This window comes from Panthera onca, chromosome B3, assembly GCF_046562875.1.
Source record: "Panthera onca isolate mPanOnc1 chromosome B3, mPanOnc1 haplotype 2, whole genome shotgun sequence".
NCBI lineage: Eukaryota > Metazoa > Chordata > Mammalia > Carnivora > Felidae > Panthera > Panthera onca.
This window is the reverse complement of record NC_138344.1, coordinates 94,384,471-94,408,029: the sequence shown is the minus strand read 5'-3', so window position 1 is coordinate 94,408,029 and position 23,559 is coordinate 94,384,471. Positions and strand designations below refer to the sequence as shown.

Here is a 23,559-nt window from a genome sequence, read left to right as displayed (position 1 = left end):
CCCACAGAATTTAAAGACAGTGGTATTCAAATAGAAAAGCAAGTTGAGTCCAGTGCACTGGTCATTACACAGAGCGTCCAATCTTGGTAAAGATTGGACATCTTCACCATCTTGGTAAAGAACCACCATCGTAACTAAAATTATTTACTCCTCAGAGTTAATAAAATGACCTATAGGCAGATATTAAATTTGTTATATTTATTCAGTTATTTTATTCTGTAATTTTTCACATTAGTAAAGTATGAATTTTGTTTTGTTTTGTTATGATCTTACAAGGGGATGTTGCTTTAGTCAGGTTGTTACAACAGGGAGAATCCACAAGGGAATGTCCCCCTGGATATAAGCAATGAAGAGAGTTCATAGAGGAAAGAAATGAGAGGCAGAGTATCAGTTCCAAACTTGAGGTTCCAATCTTATAGAAAGGAATTGCTTTCCTTTGTGATTTGGTCCATCTTACTCCATTGGAACTGTCGATTTAAAGAAGGGATTTCAAGATGTGTATTAGTCTTTTGTTACCAGCAAGGATGTGGTCAGTATAAATTCAGAGTAGAACATTTTTACAACTCACTACAAATGACACATTTTCTGCAGCCTCAGAGATTTCCATATTAAATTCACAAAACGAGATTGATTAGAATGTTTAAAGCAGATGTTCAATAAAGTGTTATTCACAAAACTCCAAACCTTGGAGAACTCTTCACTACAGTCAACTCTTCGCCTCATTCCAATTGAGAAGTCAGCCTGGGTTTGCATAGTTGGTGCTCACAGTATTTGTCATTTCTGGTGCTTTTTGTTCTTTTGTAGATGCATATTTCCATCTGGTATCAATTTTATTTCGCTTGAAGGACTTCTTTTAACATTTATTTATTATAGTGTGGGTCTGGTAAACATGAATTCTTTTCACCTTTTGTACTTCTGAAAAAGTCTATTTCATCTTCATATTTTGAAAGATCTTTCCTCTGAGTATAGGATTCTAGTTTTTCCTTTTGGAACATTAAAGATATTCTGCTGTCTTTTTGTTTGCATTGTTTCCAAGAATAAATCTGTTGAAACTCCTATTTATCCTTCTGTGTGTAATATGACTGGCTGCTTTTAAGATTTTCTCTTTACCACTGGTTTTGAGCAATTTAACTGTGACATGTTTTTATGTCATTTTCTTCATTTTCCATGTGCTTGTGGTTCATTGATTTTGAATCTGTGAGTTTATAGTTTTTATAAAATTTAAGCATTGTCTGGCTAATATTTCTTCAAATATTTTTGTTCCTCCTCCTCTCCTTTGAAGACTCCAATATCTTATATATGTATATAAGACCCCTTATTTATGTGCACGTATATAAGGTGTTACAGTTCACTGATGATTTTTAAATGCTTTTTGATTTTTGTGTTTCATTTTGCATAGTTTTCTGGTGTGTCTTTACATTCATGAATCATTTCTTCTGCAATGTCTAATCTGCCTTCAATAATATTCGGTGTATTTTGCATCTCAGACATTGTCATTTTTGTCTCTATAAGTTCAACTTGAGTGTCTTAAAAAATATTTCCACATCTCTAGTGAATGTTTTGAGTATATGAAACCAAGTTATACTAGATTTCTTTATGTCATTGTCTGCTAATGCTAATACCTCTGTCAGTTCTTGGTTGGTTTTGACTGATTTTATTTTCCTCCTCATTACAAGCCATTATTTATCTGCTTCTGTGCATGTCTGGTAGTCTGATTGGGTGTCAGACACTGTGAATTTTATTCTGAGAGGTAAAATTCTTGAAATTTTATAAAATGCAAATTTTTTGTGTATTTTTTTGTATTTCTGTAACTATTCTTGAGCTTGTTTGGTAGTTATTTGGAAGCTGTTTGATTATCTTGGTCTTGTTTTTAAGATTTGTTGGAAGATGCTGAAGCAGTGTTTAGTATAGGGCTATTCTCACTACCAATGCAAGAGTCTTCTGAGCACTCTGTCCAATGAATTATGAGGTTTTCATGTCTTGCGTGAGTTAAGTACTGTTACCTTAAATGCATCACTCTGGTTCTTTCCCAGTTCTTGTGTAGTTACCGGACATTCACGCCCTGATGAGTACATTACTAAATACTCAAGGGGGACTTTCTGCAGATCTCTGTAACTCTGTCTTTGCTTATATTCTGTCTTGCACAGTCTAGCTGCTTTGGACTCCTTAGACTCTCAGCTCTATCTCCTCAACCCAGATTTTCTACCAGGTTCTGTCTTTCTTCTGCTTGCACCATGATCTATAAATTCTATAGATTCTATAGATAGATTCTATAGATTCTATAGATCTATAGGACAGTCATAAGATTCACCTTGTTTGATTCTTGTCACTCATTGATCATTGTTCTTCATTACCTAATGCTCATTGTTTCCTATATTTTGTCTAGTTATTTGGTTGTTTCTGATGAGAGGATAGGTCTGGTTCCTGTTAATCTGCCTTGCTGGAAGCAAATCAAAAGGTAGCAGTTTTTAATGAAGCATTGCTACACTATGTAAGTTATCAAAAATAAAATAAATAAAATCATTTTTATTTTGTATTTCTATGTTATTTTATTCTCTGACATATTTTTAGGTCTGTTGACTAAAGACTGTCTTTAATTTCATAAATCTTGATTTTTGAAGGAAACATGAAACACAGCTACATCATCCTACCACATATATTGTTTGTATTTTGGTTTTGAGTTTGTTGTTATTTTGAACTCTTTTCAGACAAAGTGATTTTATACTCAAAAATAATTTATGACCTATTGAGCTTTTCAAAAATACTTGCTTTGGTATGTAATGCCTACCAGGAAAACATGGTAAAAACTGTACAGAATATATTAGCATATAAATTAAGTTATGAGAAGTTTTAATATTACTCAGATGTAGATTTGTGGCATTGTAGAATGTCTTTAATTCAAGTGGAAAGGATATCTCCTACCTCTTGGAATTTTAAATGTAGTGTTGAGCTTCTGCTGCACTGACACTTAGGTTGTTTTGTTTGGAGTTGCGTGCATTTAAATTATTTTGATTTATAAACCCTTTAAAAAACAGCCACTTGCAAAGTCCTTTGTTTGAGTGTGTCCAGTTAGTTTGCTTAGCTGAAAATAAAATTGTTTAGTATTTCTCAGGGTTAGTAGAAGTCTTAGCCTTCTGCAATTCCTTTTGGGGTTCTTTTTCAAGAATTAATTTAACATTATCAGTGCTTATGATGAAAAGATATTTTATTGCTAGATTCGGAAGGAATACAGCAAAAATTCCAAAAAAGGTAAAAATGATGCAGTGTTAGAATGCTACTTATCATTTATATCACACACCAAAAAAAAAAAATCCTTTTTAATGCTTTACTTCTTTTCATAGTATATTCCAAATGCTTTCCAGGGGGGAAATATGGAGACATCCTGAGACATAAAAGATGCTCTTTATATTTTCTTTATTACAGCTGAAAGGAATTCTGGAGATCTTCTTTTATATCCTCATTTAAAGATTTCAAAGTGATTTCAAGACAGTTTATCTTAAATAACATACATCCTTAACATGAAATAGGGTGGGAAAAGATTTTAGCTCTCTTTGCATCATGCTCCCTTCATGCTTATCTAGGTAATAATAATAATAATAATAGTAATCTGGAATATATTGTCACATGGTCAAGTAGATGTATATTTGGCATTCTAAGCCAAATTCCAGGGCCATTATATAGACACAACTATGGCTCCTAAAGTAACTATTGTAAACATTTTCCAATGATGGGGCACCTAGATGACTCAGTGGTTAAGCTTCTGACTGGATCGCAGGTCAGGTCTTCATCTCAGGGTTGTAAGTTCACCTGCACTAGGGATCCACACTTGGTATGAAGCCTACCTAAAAAGAAAAAAGAAAACAAAATTTTTCCAATGTTAAAGCTATTTTAAATTTTATTTGTATCTTAATTTTTTCCAAGTGATGTACACTGTCAGTTTTCAGACTGCATTCTTAGACTTTGTGGTTGCCTTAGCAGTAATAATCAGAAGTGATGTATCTCTTGTCTTGAAGAATATGCTATGAACATTTGCAGAAGGCATCATTAATTATTGAAGTCAAATCATCAAAAGTGTGTTGTATCCTTAGACTCCCCCATCTATTTTTATTCATTAGTGTTGCATGGAGCTCTTTCTTCCTTACTAAGAAATTATATTTGAACACAAGTTTTAATAGCATCATCTATATCTCTCTTTATTGACATCTGTATCAGTAAGCTTTAATGCACTATACTGTACGTAAGAAATTGTCAGTCAGTGAATTAAAATAATTTTGTTTAGTGTCATTCTAATAACAGAAGCCAACATACATTTTATTAACTTCCCACTTGAATATACCCACCAACAGTTAATTTTATGATCATGCAGTATTTATCACATATTAGGTTTGATGCATTGCATGTGCACACTGTAAAAATATATAAAATTTTAAACTTGTCATTTCAGTTAAGGGAAATCATTTAAATAATATCAGTATGATTGTGTGTAAAGACCATGTTTTACATAAATTGAGGCTTCTTTTAGGAAACCTAAACTTTAACATTTTATCCCTAAGTATATAGATGTCATTAATTCCTTCTTTGTGGCAATTAAAGCAAATGCATTTCAGAAGTATTGAAGAGGAAAGGAACATAATTTTACCCCTGTAATGTAATAGCATTCAGAATCATGATGGTCCTTCATAAAAATATGACAAAATTTAACCTGTTAAACTAGAGAACATTTCTTTTATAAATGAATAAAATTCATTTTTATCATTGTATACAGATTATAGCTTCCAGTTTGAGATACATCATAAGGAATGGTTATAGTTTCTTCTTTTTTATACCTGGGAAAAAACTGTTTGTCACCAAGGATTTATTTTTGTAAACACTTGAAAGTTTGGCCAAGGTACACTGTTTGAATTGAATCTGTATGCATTTTATTTCTGTTACCTACTTCACAATCAAAAACAATATAAAGGAAAAAGGTATCCCTCTAGGTCTTAGTCTAGAAGCCACTTACGAGTATATTAGAATCCATAAAATTTTGTTATAATAATTAAATATGTAGTTGGAGTTGGAGTTCAGAACATAAAAAGAACAATGCAATAAATATCTCTTGTGAGAATCTGTAGGAGTTAAAAAAAAACAATCTATATCTTCTTAGGAGCAAAACTCTTACGGGAATTTAAAGGAAACAAACAAACATGTGGCATAGGATCTTTTTCTCCCTGTTCAAATAGGAGGCTGAGGAAGGCTACAGTATTTCTCTGGAATATTGGATTGGATTCCCTATCATTGCACGATTACAAATAAATATTACAAACACTAATTATATAACTGTACCAAGAGATATTGTCAGAAATTATTTTTATCTACTGCTGTATTTACACTATCTATGCTACTACTGTATTTCTGATTTATTTCCACACACAATACATAGAACACCTGTTATGCTTACACAGGAAGTAAAGTTGCTTTACTCAGTGACAAACTGTATTATTGATAGTTGTACAGATAAATGTAATAATTTATAAATCAGCCAGCTTTTATTTCTATAACACTTAACTCATTCAGGATCAAAAAGGGATGAAGTATTCATATAAGAAAATGTGCTAGTATAGGCAGTCCTGACGACACATGACAGTTCAACTGGTGTTGATTTGTATTTTTGCTGTTCAGCCAACTACACACATACAGTCAACTCACTGCAGGGAGGCAACACGCACATTAAATTACATCAATCTACTCTGATGCTTACCGAAAAAGGCTCTCCCAACGCTTCCTCTCAGTCCTATCACAAAAGTAGTGTGACATGGGGCGCCTGGGTGGCGCAGTCGGTTAAGCGTCCGACTTCAGCCAGGTCACGATCTCGCGGTCCGTGAGTTCGAGCCCCGCGTCGGGCTCTGGGCTGATGGCCCGGAGCCTGGAGCCTGTTTCCAATTCTGTGTCTCCCTCTCTCTCTGCCCCTCCCCCGTTCATGCTGTGTCTCTCTCTGTCCCAAAAATAAATAAAAAACGTTGAAAAAAAAAAATTAAAAAAAAAAAAGTAGTGTGACAGCATCCTTCACAACCTCTCTGCTTCACGGCTCTGTCTTTAACCCAAACGTAGGTCTGACCATACGTTTAAGCATGAACCTAGGTAACCTGAATGGGAAGAAGAAGGAAGGGAGGATAAAGACAGCTAATGGGAAAATTAGGAGTGATTGATACTTTATGGTCCCTAAAAGACATTTTGAAATGCTTTGAGCAATGGCAGCATCATTCAAGGGCCAGCAGCTTTGAAAAGATGTTGATGATTTACACATTTTAGTTCTCACTTTTTTTTTTTAAATAGTCTCATCTTTTTTATATTGACACCTACCTCCGGGTGACTAGAACTTGCTAAGTAAAAATAATTGTGTACTTTAAATAAATGAGAAAAATTGTGGATGATTGTTTTAGCTATTTCCCTCTACATAACTAAGATGGAAAAATCTATGTATTCCTAAACCTGTTTCTCCAGCATCCTTCCCAATGAAAAGACTATGACTTCAGCTTCATCTGTTTAAATTTCAAGTGCGAGCAGGTGCAGAACATTCTAACCTACCCTATCAGCCTTCTCATGGACACTTCACTTCCCACACAAAGCACATGAGAATGCAGTCCCCTTCTTTGCCATGGCTACAGCATAAAGCCTGTACTCCACTATACAAGCTGGGTTTGCTTCCTTTCCCTTCCCACACCATCTTTTAAAATTAAAACTATTGGTTACTGAGGAGGTTTCCTCTTTACCAAAGCAAATTTTCCTGATTAATGCATCCTTATTCCTGCTGCAGTCCAGAATTAAAACCTTATTGGGAGCCAGAAATCTGTACTTTATTCCATTTGATCCTTTATAATAGCTGCAAGAAAGAAAGAATTGTGATGACAGTACTCCACTTTTATTCAGTCAACTATTAGCCATGTGGCCAAAGTGGAACATGTTGGATTTTATGGAATAAGACTCATAGCAGCATGAATCTGTGGGTTCTAACTTTCTCCAAGATAACACTCCATTCATGTTGTTATCTTCAGGAGAGAAGACTCAGCATCACATGACTGAAACTAAGAAGGGGGTGGGAATAACCATTGATTTACTCTAACAATGATTCTCTACCAGGTAAGCAGCACATTTTAAAATAAGGAAAAATACCCAATGACTTAAAAACCCATAATTAGGAAACAGGCAGTAGTACTGATAGGGGCAATTTAGGATGACCTTAAAGAGCCATGTGCTCTATAAAAGGTGTGCATATTAATTTTTTAAAATGCATTCACCTCAGCCTTGTTCAGAATAGCTGAAAATAACTTTAATGTCTAACAATATCAATAGGGCCACTGGTTACATAACTTACGTGATATCTATAAGGTGGGGAATTCCACAGTCATTAAAATTATTTCCCCTTTTCTGATTTCAGTGCTCTTGGATTTTAATACCATTGATTTTTTTTTTTTAATTCAGGTTGTAGGACCTTGTGATTTAAACAGCCCTCTGAGGGTTTTTTTTTTTTTTTTTAGCTATTTCCCAGATTACTTTCCAAATGCCACCTTAAGACAAAATTAAGTCATTATTCTAGGCAAAGTAATATTTCATTTCTTATTCTGAGGACTGAGAATCCATATACTGCTAGCTGGGTTCTATATTATATTTTAACTCTGGTCTGCCATTTTATTCTGGCTTCAGTGATAACATGACATTTTGGATGTTTTTCAAAGAAATGGCTTTGGGAAATCTTTATTAACTTATTTATCTCAACATAGGTAAGCAGAAAACTCTTTCTACACAAATTAAATATAGTAATAAAATTTTCTCAAACTTTTCTCTCCTATCAGATCTTGAAAATTATTCTTACGCTATGGATTCAATATGGACTATGAGCAGGGAAAAGGAACTCAGTGCAAAAGTTGATAACTAATGCTTCTGCTTACTAAAAGATTTCAATTAATAAAATTATGACAGTATGTCAGAGAACAATAGATAAATCTTTCAAAGGTAGCATAAGTATTCTGAAAATCACCACAAATTTGCCTTTAAGGAGCCATATTAAGATACTCTCAAAGACAAAAACAGAACCAAAAATTTTGACATTGATAAAAATAGACTTTCGCTCAATTTGTTGCAATGAAATAAGGCTAAAAATTGTATTAAAATGCATACATCAGCTTGATGTTGAAACAGCTCTTTATTAAGCTAATTTTTCTTTGAAAAGACCAAACTAGATACTTCATTTTGGCATGTAGAAATTTTTGTGATTATAATCACTAAATGCATAGGTTGCCTTTTTGTATCAAAAGGATTAAAAAGGTTTTGCTAGAAGCAAGGAATGACTGTGGGGTTATAGAGAAAATTTTATAACAGTCTTATTTCTGCAAAAGTGAAGTAATAAAAATTTGCTAATTGTCCCTATATTGTTACTGTATTCAGAATTTAGCAATAAAAGGAGACTGATTTCATTCATCTATACTTTCACCTGTCATGTATCAAGTCTCAGTGCCAATCACTGTTGTAGATACTGGAAGTTCAAAGGTCTGACACTAAACACTCAAGTAAACCCATAAATATCTTCAGGTGTTTAAAAATAGAATGTCAAAAGTGAAATTATAGAGGTATATCATAACATAGGGGAATGTGAGAAACTTATTCACTGTATTTGCAAGAGAGCAAACAATTTCATAGTGATGGTAAACCCTTGTTCTTGGCTTCAATAAACATAAATACTGCTGTAAAGAACCGTGAACTGATTTATCCCATAAAATATTTCTAGAAAACCAGTGTTAGATGTTTAGAGAAAACTGGAGGGAATCTATCTCAGAGAAATACTGTTCAAATAAACATTTTTCCCCTGAAAACTAACAGTGGTAGGATTTGTAGCGGTGGTAGTTTTTATTGTATTATTCAATTAAGTGTAGTTTTGTTTTAAAACCAACACAGAGCTTTTGATGTGAAAACTAATATTAGCCAAGGAAGATCCTATGATTGGTTTTGTTAAGAACATTCATGTTTTTTTTAAGCAACAACTCTGAAGACTGTGAATAATAAATGATGCCAGAATTACTGTTGATTTTAGGTTTGGCTCCTTGGTTTCTCAGTAAAAATCCATCTACAAATCAAAGCTCTACATTTAGGTTTGTTTCATTCATATTTGTAGCTCATTTTTGAAGGTATTCGAGGTCCTGGCATAGAAGGTGACATTGCCATTGATGATGTATCAATTGCAGAAGGAGAATGTGCAAAACAAGACCTAACGACTAAGAGTAAGTGTCTACTCTTGGATTGGTTCGATGTAATGTTAAAGTAACATATTAACTGTTAAAATTGTCTAATTTTTAAAACTCATTTATTTTTTAGTTTGTAAGTTTAGAAATTCCTTATATGTGAGACCCTAAAATTGTGAAGATATTATGAAAACAAAGTATTAAATTTGAGGGTAGGCATATTAGACCTAAGATCAAAGTAATTTTGATTTAGGTCTATGTAAGGCAAGTACACCTTGATTTTTTAATGAAGATTTTTAAAAATATTTAATTCATATTATTAATTTCAGAGGATTCTTTAACTTTTATTAAAACATTGGCTAATCTATATACTCAGCACACTTTTACATAGCAATAGCTATTTTTATTGCCCCAGTTTATGAATGTATTTTCCAAGTCTGACTTTTGCAACCATTTTAACAGATTCACTACTGTGAAGAGCCTAAGTGTATACAATAAGTAACAGATCAGCCCATTTTTTCCTGCTATAATTAACCTATGTGCATCACAATCTTAGTAATTTGGTTTCATTTTTTCACACATGAATATTTTAGTTTAATGATATATTCAAATTTTATTTTCTTGTTTTTGAATATAGGAGATATAATGTAAAATATTATTAATATGTGTAATAAAAGATATAAATTTAAAAATTACAAATAATGCAGAGAGCATCAGAATTATGTGTTAGGCAGCTTCTTAAAATCCTCATCTCCATATTATCCATGTGAATCTGAGAAAACTAAAACCATTTCTTTTAAAAATTCCTCCACTTGAAAAATTTTCATAGGGTCATCTGATCTTTAATTTCGTGATTATATAAAGGGGTATATCGATCAAGCTAAATTTAAACAAATAACTCATCAATTATTTAGTACACATAAAAGAAGCATGAAAGTCCATTTTGTAACATGTAGAGAAAATAGGAGTCTTTGTTAATTGCATATAGTTATTGAGAAATTGCATTAGTCTAGATGTTGAAAGTCAAATTTGTGCAACTACCCAGTGATTGCTCATATGAACTGAACTGACTCCATTTTTAAGCATTGTAAAGAGACAAAAACTAAGATTGTATACAACAATGAGCCACTTTGCTCATAGTTTTCACCTTCTTGTCATTATACTTAGTATTTCAAGTAATAAATTTAGTAAAAATTTTTTCCCATGTCTGGCTAATTTCACTTTAAAAAACCAGTAGCAGTACCCAAATGAAGTAGGTTTGTCAAATATGCATTCTCCTTAGAGGAGAAGAATGGGATTTCTTTTGCATTTCATAACATGAGCCAGTCATAGTAACATCATATTAACTGAAGATAGTTACCATATTACATAGGAATCTTACAGTTAGATAATTTAATCCCTGAAACCTATTACAAATTAAATTCAAGAAATTGAATTAAACTCTCCAAATGAGGAAAGCAAGAGAACTCCCTCATGGAGAAAACACAAGTGGTGAGAGTTGCCACAGTAAAATGACTAGGATAACCCATAGGGACTTTATTGTTACATATTAGTATACTTTCATAATCAGTTTTCTTCTCCTCTAAATTGAGAGAAATGTGTGTCTGTTTTAAATAAAATCTGTCTGTACTGGAGGTATTTCTATTTAGACTCTGGAAATCAGAGGAAATAGCCCCAATGAACAAAAACATTCTCTTTAGTATGAGAAAGTATTGTGTTACACTAGTATACATTTAACTATCATTTATTAAGCTCATTTTGACAAGTAGTATTTGGTGAATATTGTTAATTTCTTAGTACACACCAGTTTGACGGCCCAAAGCTTCTTCCTAACTGCTCAAGTTCCCAACCCTTCTCAGTCAGTATATGGTACCACAATATCAAAAGCTGAGGTTGTGTCTTATCTTCAAAACCCAGGTCTCTCCTAGGTGAGATCCATGTTATAACTTAAGCTAGGTTCATGAATTACCAGGCTTGCCTATGTTAGCCCTCCTAGGTAAGGCATACATTCTGAGAGGTATCACCTGGACATGGAATTCTACTTGAAACTCCAATTATGGTAGCAGTCTTACAGCAGATTGTTGGGAATTTTTTTTTTCAGTTAGAATGTGCTTCATAGTGCTTCTAAAACTCACGCTAAACAGAAAATTATTTACCCAATTTATAGATATTGGGCTGATCTAAGCACATATAATCCAGTTTGCCGTAGTTAAATTTCTACCCATAAAAACCCCTTCTTAGTTTTCATAAAAAGTACTTTTTCTCTGTCTTTAATCATAACCATTTCTGGAAGCTTGGGGTGGGGGGGGGAGAATGAAAACTGACCTCTTAGGATTTCCTAGAATTTTCTCTGTGCACAGGCTTTCACGTGGCTAGCAAAACGCTGAGGTTGAGCCCAACCACACACTTACACAAATATCTTCTGAACAAATTTTCATAGCATAGCGTATCAACTTCAAACGTTTTTCTTTTATCAAATTTCTAATCACATATTTATTTTCTCATTTTCTTGTCTTGGAAACTGATCAATAAAACAAACCAAAAAGAGTATTTTGTAAAAATGTTTTCCATATGCTAATATTGCTTATTAGTTCACCACAGTTGTATTGATAGCTACGTGGAGTATTTATTCTCTATTTTTGTTTGTTTCTTGGCATTATCTCTCTTGTCTTTAGATTCTGTTGATGGTGCTGTTGGAATTTTAGTACATCTATGGCTTTTCCCGGTCATCGTCCTCATCTCTATCTTAAGTCCTCGAAGGTGACCTTATCCTGGCAGAGGCTATAAAAGATTCACCAGGCACTGGCATGAAGAAAGAGTCTTTGTAAATGGACATTGAAAAAACAAACTACCAAAGATTCCTCCACTGACTACTGACTCAAACATAAAATAATAAAAACGAATTTTTTAAAGCACTGGGGATAAAAAAGACATCATGGAAGTATAACTTATTCCAAACTACATATAAAAGATAATTTTGACCTGAGTAGAGAAGAGACCTTCAGGTGCTTTTGTGGCTAAAAAGATTACAGCATCATCTGGTCATCTGGTTGAACTCTGGAAAAAAAAAAAAAAAAAAAAAAAAAAAAAAGCTATAGAAATCCTTGTCAAAGCACAAAGTCATGGCTGGTTTTGTTTCAAATGAATAGTTTGCTTGTTACCATGGAAACCTAATGGCCTGCCAACAAAAACCTCACTGTAAACAGGGTACGTGAAAAGCTGGCATTTATTTTCCTTTCAAGAAGGTTTTACATAGAGAATTAAATAAATGTAGGCCCTTGTACCTTTGGTTGTTACCCTTCCTTGAAAATAACCCGAACTCAGAATTATTTAAAACATTCATGCTCCTCCCCACCTGTCCCCATCCCACCTTTCTTGTTATTATTTGTTTTCCTCCCATGGCTAAGCTAGATAACTGTATGCTGTCTCTTTTTGCATGCATTACTATCCAGGATGGTAAACCTGGGCTTACATATTACACAGGCTTATCGGAGTTTGCTCGCGGCCACTTGAACACCCAAACTAAGTCATCTGTTCCAATGAAGAAACCAAACCACCATCTTTTATAAATTGCCATGGAAACCAAGTGCCTTCAATGAAACAAGCCTGAATAATTTTCAACTCAGAAGCTTGCACAGCTAAGAGTGGTTTGTGTAAAACTATTTTGTAAACAAACTACAGAGCCTAAACGTGCAAATTATAGGCGAGACAACAAAAGCCGCTTCTGAAGAAGAAAGGACCGAAGCTACTGCGTAAGCCCATGCAGACGAAATACTTGTTGTTGGACCTCCTAGACAGCCATGGCCATTCGGCTTAATTGTCCATCAGAAAATAACTTCCATTGAGACCAGACATGGGAGCAACACTTTTTTCTTCCAGGTTATTAAATGGGTCAACCAGAGCAAAAGGTTGTTAAAATAATACTTAGCGCAGAAGGTGGTAAAACACAAGAGTGATTTTTTTACTCTAACCTCCATTTGAAATGAAATTGGCCCTAGCTTTAGAGGGAGCAAAGAAAATGTTTGTGATTGCAGTGCGTACAAACTCTACAGCGGAACTGGGCCTGAAAAATCTGGCTTTATTCTAAACACTGAGGGTAATATGCCTCTGCCCTTTAGTCAGACTCTGTGCAAATTGTGAAATATTATTTTATTATTTTACCGAGATTAAAAACACTTTTACAAAAAAACAAAAACCTGTAAAAATGATTTTGAGCTACCTGAGGACAAATCATACCTTTAACCAGCCAGTTTTCCAATGCATTGTAAATTTCACTTAAACCTGTTGGTTATGAAAATTTGAAGATCTTTTTCCTTAAATTATCTCAGCTTTTAACTTCATTTAAAAAGACTTTTGTCTAAAGAAGAATATTATTATTATTATATGTTCTTTCAACACCCCAGGATTAAAAAAAACTGATTATGCAAGTAATTGGAAAATAAGTATTAAATTATAACATTTGCAAATATTAATATAAAAAGCACAACAAAATGTAGTGGAAAAATGATAAAGCTTGGTTTTTAAAAGAAAAAATTCTGTAGAAATGTTTGTGCAAATTCAGTAATTCAACTTAAAAGATAATTTTACAGCTATGTTCAATAAAGCCTCTTTCCAGGTAAGGTATGCAAAGCGGTATGTGTGTTTGTTGAGCAATGTTTACTTGTCACCAAAATGAGACTAGCTATATATACAAGTTATGATACCATGGGGTAAACCTTCAGAGCTTCAGACACCTTAATGTTGGCAGGAAAGCATTTAATAGGAACCCTTGATGCACTCTTCCATATTTTTCATACATGTAAAATAAAAGTCAAACTTATGAAAGTAAAATACGAACTTGGAATTTAATGTGTATTTTCATAGTGAAAGAGAGGACCAGTCAGAGCTAGGTGGTGATAGAATCAAGCTAAAACTAAGTCCTTTAAATTAAACAGAATTAACTAAGAAGCTTTATAACTTACTTGAACAAATCAGGCATATTGAAAATTTTCACAATTACAGTCAACCATCTGTTTTATCAAACCAAAGAGATTAAAGTAAACAATATTTGGGGCATGTTTTACTAACTCTCCTCACCTTGACTTCCATTTTGTGTGGCAACTCACCACTTCTTTCCACTATCCCATATTAGTGGATCATCCTTTCTAATTGATGTTTTGCACACCCATTGCTGATACTATTAAAAAATTGTTTTACATCTAAAGACAGGCTTAGCTCATTGCTGCCTTCTTCCTTTATCTTGAATTTGATTTGAGTGAGACTTTTGAAAAAAACTAAAAAAAAAAAATCTATATTCAGAATATTTGGATATACATGTGTCCTTTCCAGGAAAACAATCAAGTCTACTTTTCTCCTATTAACTGCACAAAGAAATTGCTGTAAGTGCAAGTTTTCAGTCCTTTTACAACGCACTCATAAAATACTAAAGTCTTTTTATAACCTTTCGCATAGCTTCAGAAGTCCATGAGAACTGGCTGGTACTTCAAAAATTAATTTTGATTAATTTTTTGAGAAAATGCAGATGAGTGCCAGGAACAAAGGGGCAAGCAGAAGAACTGCAAAACAATCAGATTTATTGATATGGTAATAAATCAGAATATAGATCGCAAGTGGGTTCTGGATCATTTCTGTAAAACACCAAACTTAGAATTCGAATCAATGTTTTTCACTCCCCATCAAATGTTCAGTTGAAAGAAAATGAATAAAAATGCAGGAAATTTTAAAAGGCTGGGATAAGTGAAGTGTAAATTGCTTTAAGTAATTTCTTGTTTAACATCAGTAATAATAATGATGACTTTAAACCACTTACCTGTTTATCAACTGCCTATCTTTTCCTAAAATTTTTTTGTATTTATGATGAGTTAAACTCACCAATATATTTCCCCTTTTCCTTTTTGATAACATATTTTAAGTGTAATTTATGTCAATTTTTTTGTTGTCGTACTTTATAGGAAGGCATCAGGCAATAGAGCTTTTAATTTTCTGGAAGAAAGATTACACCACGTAATGTCCAGGTCATTAATAGATCCGATTAATTAGGAGCTAACTCTGTTTCCTTAGTTCAAAAATGCTTGTTCCTCCACATTTAACATGTCTGCAACTGGGCCTATTTTAGTTACAATTGGTAGTATTTCTGTGTAGTGATATATAAAATAAAAGTGCATATTAAAACTGATAACATCTTAGATATGTTGAGATTCACCAAATTCACTAAATCTTCCAGAAGTGCCAAATCATGCCCAATATTTATTCCTTTCCAACAAACCCAAAAGTGAGAAAAAGATACCCTGTCATATTTGTAGGGTTTATATTAAATACTCATTGCCTATGCATTAAAAATGTCATAACTTTTATTTTGTGCTTTAAAAAATTCTGAGTCTTCTCTTACCTCTAGTATACACATATACTGTGCTGTGTTTTTCTTTTTTCCTGCTACCTATTTTTGTTAGTTCCATGATGAATTATAACACGCTGTGTATCCCTGGTTTGAAATGTTTTCTTGTTTTGTGTGATTCATAGTACTTAGTAAGTTAGAAGTTTGGCCTGCCATTAAATTTTCTTTTAGAGACCTGAAAGATGCATGGTGCACTACAATGTCATACAATAGGCTAAACTAATGGGACTTCATTTTACATATATCACAGAATTGACTTTGGCAATGAATTATGATAACTACAATAATCAGAATTACAAACCAGCTAGTCAGTCAGTTACATTATATTACAAATAATAAAATCCCACTCTTTTATATTTCAAAATATGGCAAAATATGAATGACAACTGTACTAACTTTTCACCAAACATGCATTTTTATTTTAAGACTTTATAATAAACTTATCTGTCAAAATGCATCATTGGAAAACAATTAATTAAGTTCTATGCTTAAGACTGTATGAAACTGGTTGTGATATTTTTCATGACCTATTTTGTTTTGATTAGGGATTTGAAAGATGGTGACCAACTAATATGATTTTGATAGAGTGATTTTCAAAGGATTCTTTTGAATGCAGTTTCTTTAACAAAACAAAAAAACTTTTTTTTTTTTTTTAACGTGCCTTTCAAAGATCAGGGCCTCACAACAGCATTTAAACTGGAAAAAAATTTACTGAAAACTCATTTCCTTTTTGGTTGATGACTACTTCTTACAAATTGCCTCACCTGTGTCTCAACAAAGCAGAAGGTTTATACTCTTCTTGCAACTGGGTAGTTGGTATCAATGAGGAGTTATTGCATTTTCTGTGAAAACAATAAAATCATAGGGTTCAATCCCAAGCTATTTCCTTTCCTCCAGTGTTCCTTTTGTGTCTAACCAGTTTAATCAGTTTTCTTAGAGCTTATTTTTTAAAAGCAGTCTCTGGCACTTTTTACTTCAACGTAGGAGAAAAGCTACCACGAACGGACAGAACTTTTTTCAAATCTGGTATAAAAAGCTCTTTGCTGAGTATCCATAATATTTATAAATATATGTTATTACATAGCAAAAGTAGGACTCAAAGACTTGAGATTGTAATGGGAAATATGTCCATTCAGAATCAGTCCGTCACATGTGGATGTCTGCTTAGAAACAGAACTGAAGAATTAGGGAGAGAGAACTATTCCACATATTTCCATATGGATCACTTTATTGCCATTTTAGAATAAAGTTTAATAAAATATGAGTCGTGATTTTACTATCCTGAACCCACATTAAGTATATTGAAATTAAGGAATTGGAATTCAAAATTTTGAGTAGGGTAGAGGTTAAACTCGGGGTAAAAAATGAAATCGTTTTCTCAAGGGAATATTTACAACTGATTGAATTTAATTTCAATTGTTCTAATTTTCCATGGGTTGAGCTAAAAAATATTCTTATTTTTCAATCAAATGATGGTAAATTCTGTGAATTAGGGATTAGCTTGTTAGTTTCCGTTTGTTTTCATATGGCTCTTGTTATCCTGGATTTCTAGGATATCACTTTTATTTCTTGGATCTCATCAGTATATTTAAATGTATAAGTTTAATTAAGTATACGTTGTGTTGAATTTATATTGAATATTAGTTACATTTTAGATCTCAAATTTAGATTTAACTTACTTTTTCTTTTGATATTTTACTTCTGCTAGTTTCAGATAGCTGTATGTTATTTTCCCTTGGATTTTCTTTCAATAAATGCAATTATGTTAAATACTCTATTAGTGTTTGGGGGAAATTTCTGCTGTCAATAAGCACTTAAGTTAGAAAAAAAGCTATTTAGAATGGCAATTATATTTTCAAATTAAGGTGAAAATGCCATCATTTCTCTCACTATTAAAAATCTTTTATAGACTCAACACTGCAATGAAGCACAATTAGCCCATTAAAGATATGTGTTGATTTTTACATACTTTGTGAAAGATCCTTTATAAGATTGTGTTAAACAAGCAGGCACTAAAAAATACTCCTGAATGAACTGTGATTTAAGAATTATGGCTAAATTTAGTAACTCTGGGCTTGTGTATGATATGTAAAATATTGATTGAAGATTATAGCATGGATGTTATCCAAGTAGATAGTTTCAGTCACATATTTCATGGGGGGCACTGTAGGCTAAATGTGGGTCTTCTGAGGGAAAAAAATAATAGTGCTTGACAATGATTTGAGTGAACCAAAGTATAAATGGAATCCTAACAATTAGCTTGCATAGCTTAACTTCCTGTCTATCTTTGGTATTATATTTCTAAGAATATCTGTGAAATTATAGAAAAGTGAATACAATTATTATTAACAGACACACTAATTGTGTTTAAAAACCAACCCTTAACTATGTATTAAAATACTGTTTATTCTTTATAGCTATTTAGTTTAATAGTCAAATTAAGGGCCTTATCTATCTTTTGACTTCCTATAGTACCTACATTCCTTTAAAGTATTCTTTAGTTATCTGAATATCTGCTCCCCAACTGAAACTGTAACCTACCCCAGGGCAAAGACTGTGTCTTTTAACAAGAGTAAGTACTTTCAACTTATCTAGGTTCTGTAGAGGTTATTGAATTAATGGTTATTGAATTAATCTGTGATTTAGAGCTATATTTAAAATAGAACTTATTCAATGAACCTAGGAAATAAGCAGCAATGTCACCTTTCAGTGATAAAATCAATGAAATTTCACGGACAGAAGATGCCTCCTGCATGTGAGAAAAATGAGAAGTCAAGGCAACTGAAATAACAGCATAAGCATTTGCAACACAATTTCCTGGCACTTCTTAGTTTAACAGAAAGTGATTATATCTCTTCATAAAAGGGCATATGTTGTCAATGTTTTTGCAAACAAAATTACTATGTCGTTAAACTGAAGAAAATGAGATGAATTCTGCATGTTTTGTGTCAGATGCCATCGTTATACATGAGACTAATACTACATGTATGTCTTCTTTCAACCAAAATGTATTAATTATAGAACATTATGCTTCATTTTCTATTACAGAGATCATGAGCTCTAGCTAAATTCAATCTTAGCTGCTTTCTGGAATTTATGGTGGTAGATATTGCTTGAGATCCAATTATCCACTAAACTTGAAATAAAGTATATTTAAACATGGAAATATTTTTAAGAATTACACAATAATTGAATTATAAAAATTACTAAAATAGGAATATATTTATTTAGTTCTGGGAATACTTTATGTGGAATAAACTAGATTCTTTTGTATATGGAACAAAAAATGTAAACATTAATTTTCAAATTTGGAAATTGTGTTGAACAGAGAGAACTACTAATTTTGTTATTTTCATTGTTTCTGTTTTGAAGTCTATGTTTTAATTTCCCAAATTAACACAATTCAACAGGCCAATAAGCCCAAAATAAAAGATGGTACAGTGTTAGTACATGGCAACTACACACACATTGTTAAGTAAGTGAAACCATAAGTAGTATAGAGTCTGTTAACACTAGAGTTCTCTAAAATTTGCAGAGAACATTCTTATTAGCTCACATTTTTCAAATATCTAACCAAATAGGCTGAGAATACGTTGACCTACCAGATGAGGCTAAGGGACAACAAGGGGAGGCATGCAAAGAGGAGAGGTAGGGGGTTTCAAAGACTATATTCACTTCACAATTTTCCTGAGGACAGGTCCAAATTACATACCCAGTACATAAAATACAGACAGAATGAAAGGAATGTCAGTCTGTCAGTTACACACGAAGGCTCAAAGAACAGAATGATAAAGCTTCTAGGACAGAAATATAAAGAAGTCACTTAAGAGGGGTACAATGTGAATAGATCAGGAGAATGCATTGAAAAATGAATCTAATCAGAGCATTCACATTAACATAAAGGAAATAAAAATAAGATGACATAACCAAATGCATCTGGTAGAGAGACAATCTAAAAAATGAAAATAAAATATTTTGATGAGGTAAATTTGAAAAGGAACTGCAATAAATATATATGCAAATATTTTACCACACACTCTTCTTGCTTTGTCTTTTTTATTTTGCAGTGACTATGGTTACAACTTGGCTCCTCTGTCCAATTTCTCCTTCCTGGTTATGTGGATTCACAGTATGTAGATTAGTCTAGAGTTGAGAATCATAATGCCTACTGCACATGCGTCAGATTGGTGATGAGCATTTTCAAATTATGTCCACTTTTTGTAATAATCTTACTTCAAGCCCATACATCCACATTCATAAATATACAGTGGTGGTAGAATGATTTATAATTTTCAAAGTGTTTTCATTTCATCCGTTCTAGCCCATAATTGTTAGTGACTCACCATGGTATACATGAATCTTTGTATGATGGATGCCTTCCGGTCTTCTTTCCATCACCCTGTCTTTCATTGCATGTGGATGGTCACCCTTGCATAGTGTGACCCAGGACTGAAAAGAACAATTTTTAATAAGCAATGTCTTTTGTATTTTATTAGCAATGAACGTCCATACTTTATCAAGTCTAAAATAATATTATTTTACATACCACTAGGAAGAAAAAACATTTTTATTGTGATTATAAGACACCATCATTTCTAACAGAAAGTCCTATTTCAGAGATGTTAAATTGCAAATCAACAAAAAATTAACCTTAAGATTGATGAAATATGGCATCATTTATAATTATACTAGATATTTCATGTGACCTTCACAGGAAATCTGCTCTGCGTCTTGTAATGCAGTTGGACTCTGACTTTAATGTGAATCAAAATCTCCTAGAATCATTGTTGAAAATACAGATTCTAGAATCTTGGCACCAGTGGTTTTGTTTCAAAAGACTTTGAGGGAAGGGAGAAGGCATAGGTTTTTAAGAAGCCACTTAAATAATGCTGATCTATTGATCGAAATAACCACAATTTGTTAAAGATCGGTGCATTGGAAAGTAACCAAGTTCAAAGTCTGTTTTTTACCACTAGTAGCTGTGTGACCTTGCACAGATAGTTTAAAATCTCTGTGCCTGAGTGACCCTGAAGATAACATAGAAAGGTGTGGCATCAGATTGCCAGGGTTTTTCATTGCATAATCTCCCTCAGTTCTCTTAGCTTTAAAAGGGAGTACTGTGTTTTCTAATTAGTGAGCTAATATCTTTACAAAATGTGGAACATTACTAAGCACCACGTAAGTCTTTGCTCACCTATAAAAATGGGATGGTAATATAGTACCTACCTCATAATGCTGTAATGATTCAATGAGGCAATGCAAATTAAGTATTTAGCAAAGAGAGAAAATTTTGTTTTGTTTTTTTAATGTCCTCGCTTAATAAAGTAATAGATCTTTTAAAATAGGTTCTTTAAAAACTCTTTGAATAGCTAACCCTTATTTCCTTTTCCTTGTTTCATCTTAAAACAGACAAGGAAGAATTTTCTATAATATTTTAATTACTTAAATATTCTAATATTATTTATCTGATATGAAATGAAATAGCCCCCAAATGAAATAAGCTCTCTGGCATTACTTTAATATTGTAAATTATTTTTGGGATAATCATGCTTATATTAGGATATAAAAAATTAAGTTAGAAACATTATACAAATGCTAGTGAGTAAGCACAAGGTTGACATTCTTCAAAAGTTACCACTGAGATTCATATATGTGTTTACATTCTAGACAGGAACGATGTGTGTTTTTTAAAAATAAACTTTTATTTTGAGATCATTATAAATTCACATGCAGTTGCAAGAGATAATATAGAGAGATTCTATATACCCTTGACCCAGTTTCCCTCACTAATTACATCTTATAGTTATATATGTGTGTGTATTTAGTTCTATATATGTATTTAATGTTTATTTACTTTTGAGAGAGAGAGAGAAAGAGAGAAAGAAAGCCGGCAAAGGGCAGAGAGAGGGAGACACAGAATCCAAGCAGACTCTAGGCTCTGACCTATCCGCACAGAGCCTGAAGGGGGGCTCAAACTCACACACCATGGGATCATAACCTTAGCTGAAGTTGGACATGTCACAGACTGAGTCACCCAGGCGCCCCAGTGCTATGTATTTTTATCATACCTGTCGGTTCATGTATCCACCACCAAAGTCAGAACACACAGTCCAATCACCGTAAGAACACCTTTAGTGCTGTCTTCTATTTTACACATTTCATTCACTCCTGCCTCCCTTCTAACCCATCCTGTACTCCTGGCAACAACTAACCTGTTCTCCGTTTCTACAATTTTGTCATTTCAAGAATGTTATATAATGATATCATATGCTATATCAATTTAGGGACTGACTTTTTACACTCAGCATAATTCCCTGGAGATTGATTCAAGTTATGTCATGTAACCAGTAGTTTGTAACTTTTTATTGCAGAGTACAGTATTGTGGTGTATGGATGTACTACATTTCGTGTAACCATTCACCCACTGAAGGACATCTGAGCTGTTTCCAGTGTGGGGCCATTACAAATAAAGCTGCTATGAATGTTCATGTATGCACTGTTGTGTGAACATAAATTTCCATTTCCAAGATAAGTGTTAAATATTGTAAAAAAAAAAAAAAAAAAAAAAAAAAAAGACTGCCAAATTGTTTTCCAGAGTGGGTATATCATTTTTCACTCCCACCAGCAATGCATGAATGATCCAGTTTCTATGCATTCCCACCAACATTTGGTATTGTCACTATTTGTTTTTATCTTAACTATTCTGATAGGTGTGTAAAACCTCATGAATTTAATTTTCATTTTCCTAATGACTAATGAAGTTGAATACCTTTTCATTTGCTATCTGAATATCTTCATCTGTGAAATGTCTAGCCATGCCTTTTGCTTGTTTTCTAATTGTATCTTGTGTTTTGTTTTGAGTTTAAAGAACTCTTTTTATATTTTACACATTAAATCATTTGCTGGATATATGGCTTTTAAGTAGCTTCTCTCAGTCTGTACTTGGACTTGTCACCCTCTTCACATGGTATTTTGCAGAGAAAAAGTTTTTAGTTTTGATGAGGTAGGTCTAATTTATTATTTTTCCCTTGTAAGGATTATGCTTGTGATGTCAAGTTAAGAACTCTTTGTCTATCTAGCCCAAGTTACTAAAGCTTTTCTTTGATTCTTTTGTATTCTTTTATAATCAATGTTGTCTTTAAGATGGAAAATTGGACAAATTTTAAGTCCTATTATAAATTTTAGGTATATTTATTTTAGTTCAAAATACTGACATTTTCTCATAGCAATGAGAAGGTATAAAAAATAAATTAATGGTGCTAACAATTTAACTGTTCTAGATGTTAAATCTAAATTTAGAATGTTACATTTAAAGTTAGATATATGATGTATGACAAGTCCATAAAAACTTTCATATAAGAAGTTGCCTCTCTTCATTGCAAACAAACCCAAAGATTGCTGTCCTTAATTGTCATAATTGTCTTTAATTCCACTTATAGGAATTGTCATGCAAAATTGGACAACCATGCAAATAATCATGTATAAGAATATTATGGCAGTTTATAATGGTGAAAAAAATTGGAAACAATCTAAATGTCCACCAGTAAAGGAATGGTTGATGAAAGTATGGTTGTGCTCTTCCCATATCCACTCTAGCTTGACCACCACACTGCAGCCTGAAGACTGCCGATTGTGTGAGATTACCTCAGGACCTACCCATGCACTATAGCTCAAAAGTGCCAGCAATTAACATCCACCACAACCATCCTCCTGTCCTGCTGCACCAGCAGCCTTCAATGTATAATGCCCTGGGTTTCTGGCCTTGAAAAAGACTAACACTGAGATATCTGTTGTACAGACTCCCAGAGTTCCCCAAATAGGATCGAGTCAATCATTCACTGGGGTCCTTGGATTAAGAGCATATCCTTATTAGTTACCTTTCCTTCCCTTTATAACTTCCTTATATCTCCACTAGAATTTTCCAGTAATCATCATCCAGATAAGATTTTG

General features: G+C 33.0%; 1 protein-coding gene across 1 annotated transcript in view; it reads left to right on the top strand.

Moving 5' to 3' along the window:
• The window catches only part of MDGA2 (MAM domain containing glycosylphosphatidylinositol anchor 2), an 867,659-nt gene extending 846,840 nt beyond the window's left edge, over positions 1-20,819 (top strand). Inside the window, exons 16-17 of the mRNA XM_060619633.3 lie at positions 9,149-9,254; positions 11,891-20,819. Coding sequence (XP_060475616.1) covers positions 9,149-9,254; positions 11,891-11,979 — 195 coding nt within the window. The 3' untranslated portion in view covers positions 11,980-20,819. The remainder of the gene's footprint in view (positions 1-9,148; positions 9,255-11,890) is intronic.
• Positions 20,820-23,559: the final 2,740 nt, after the last annotated feature.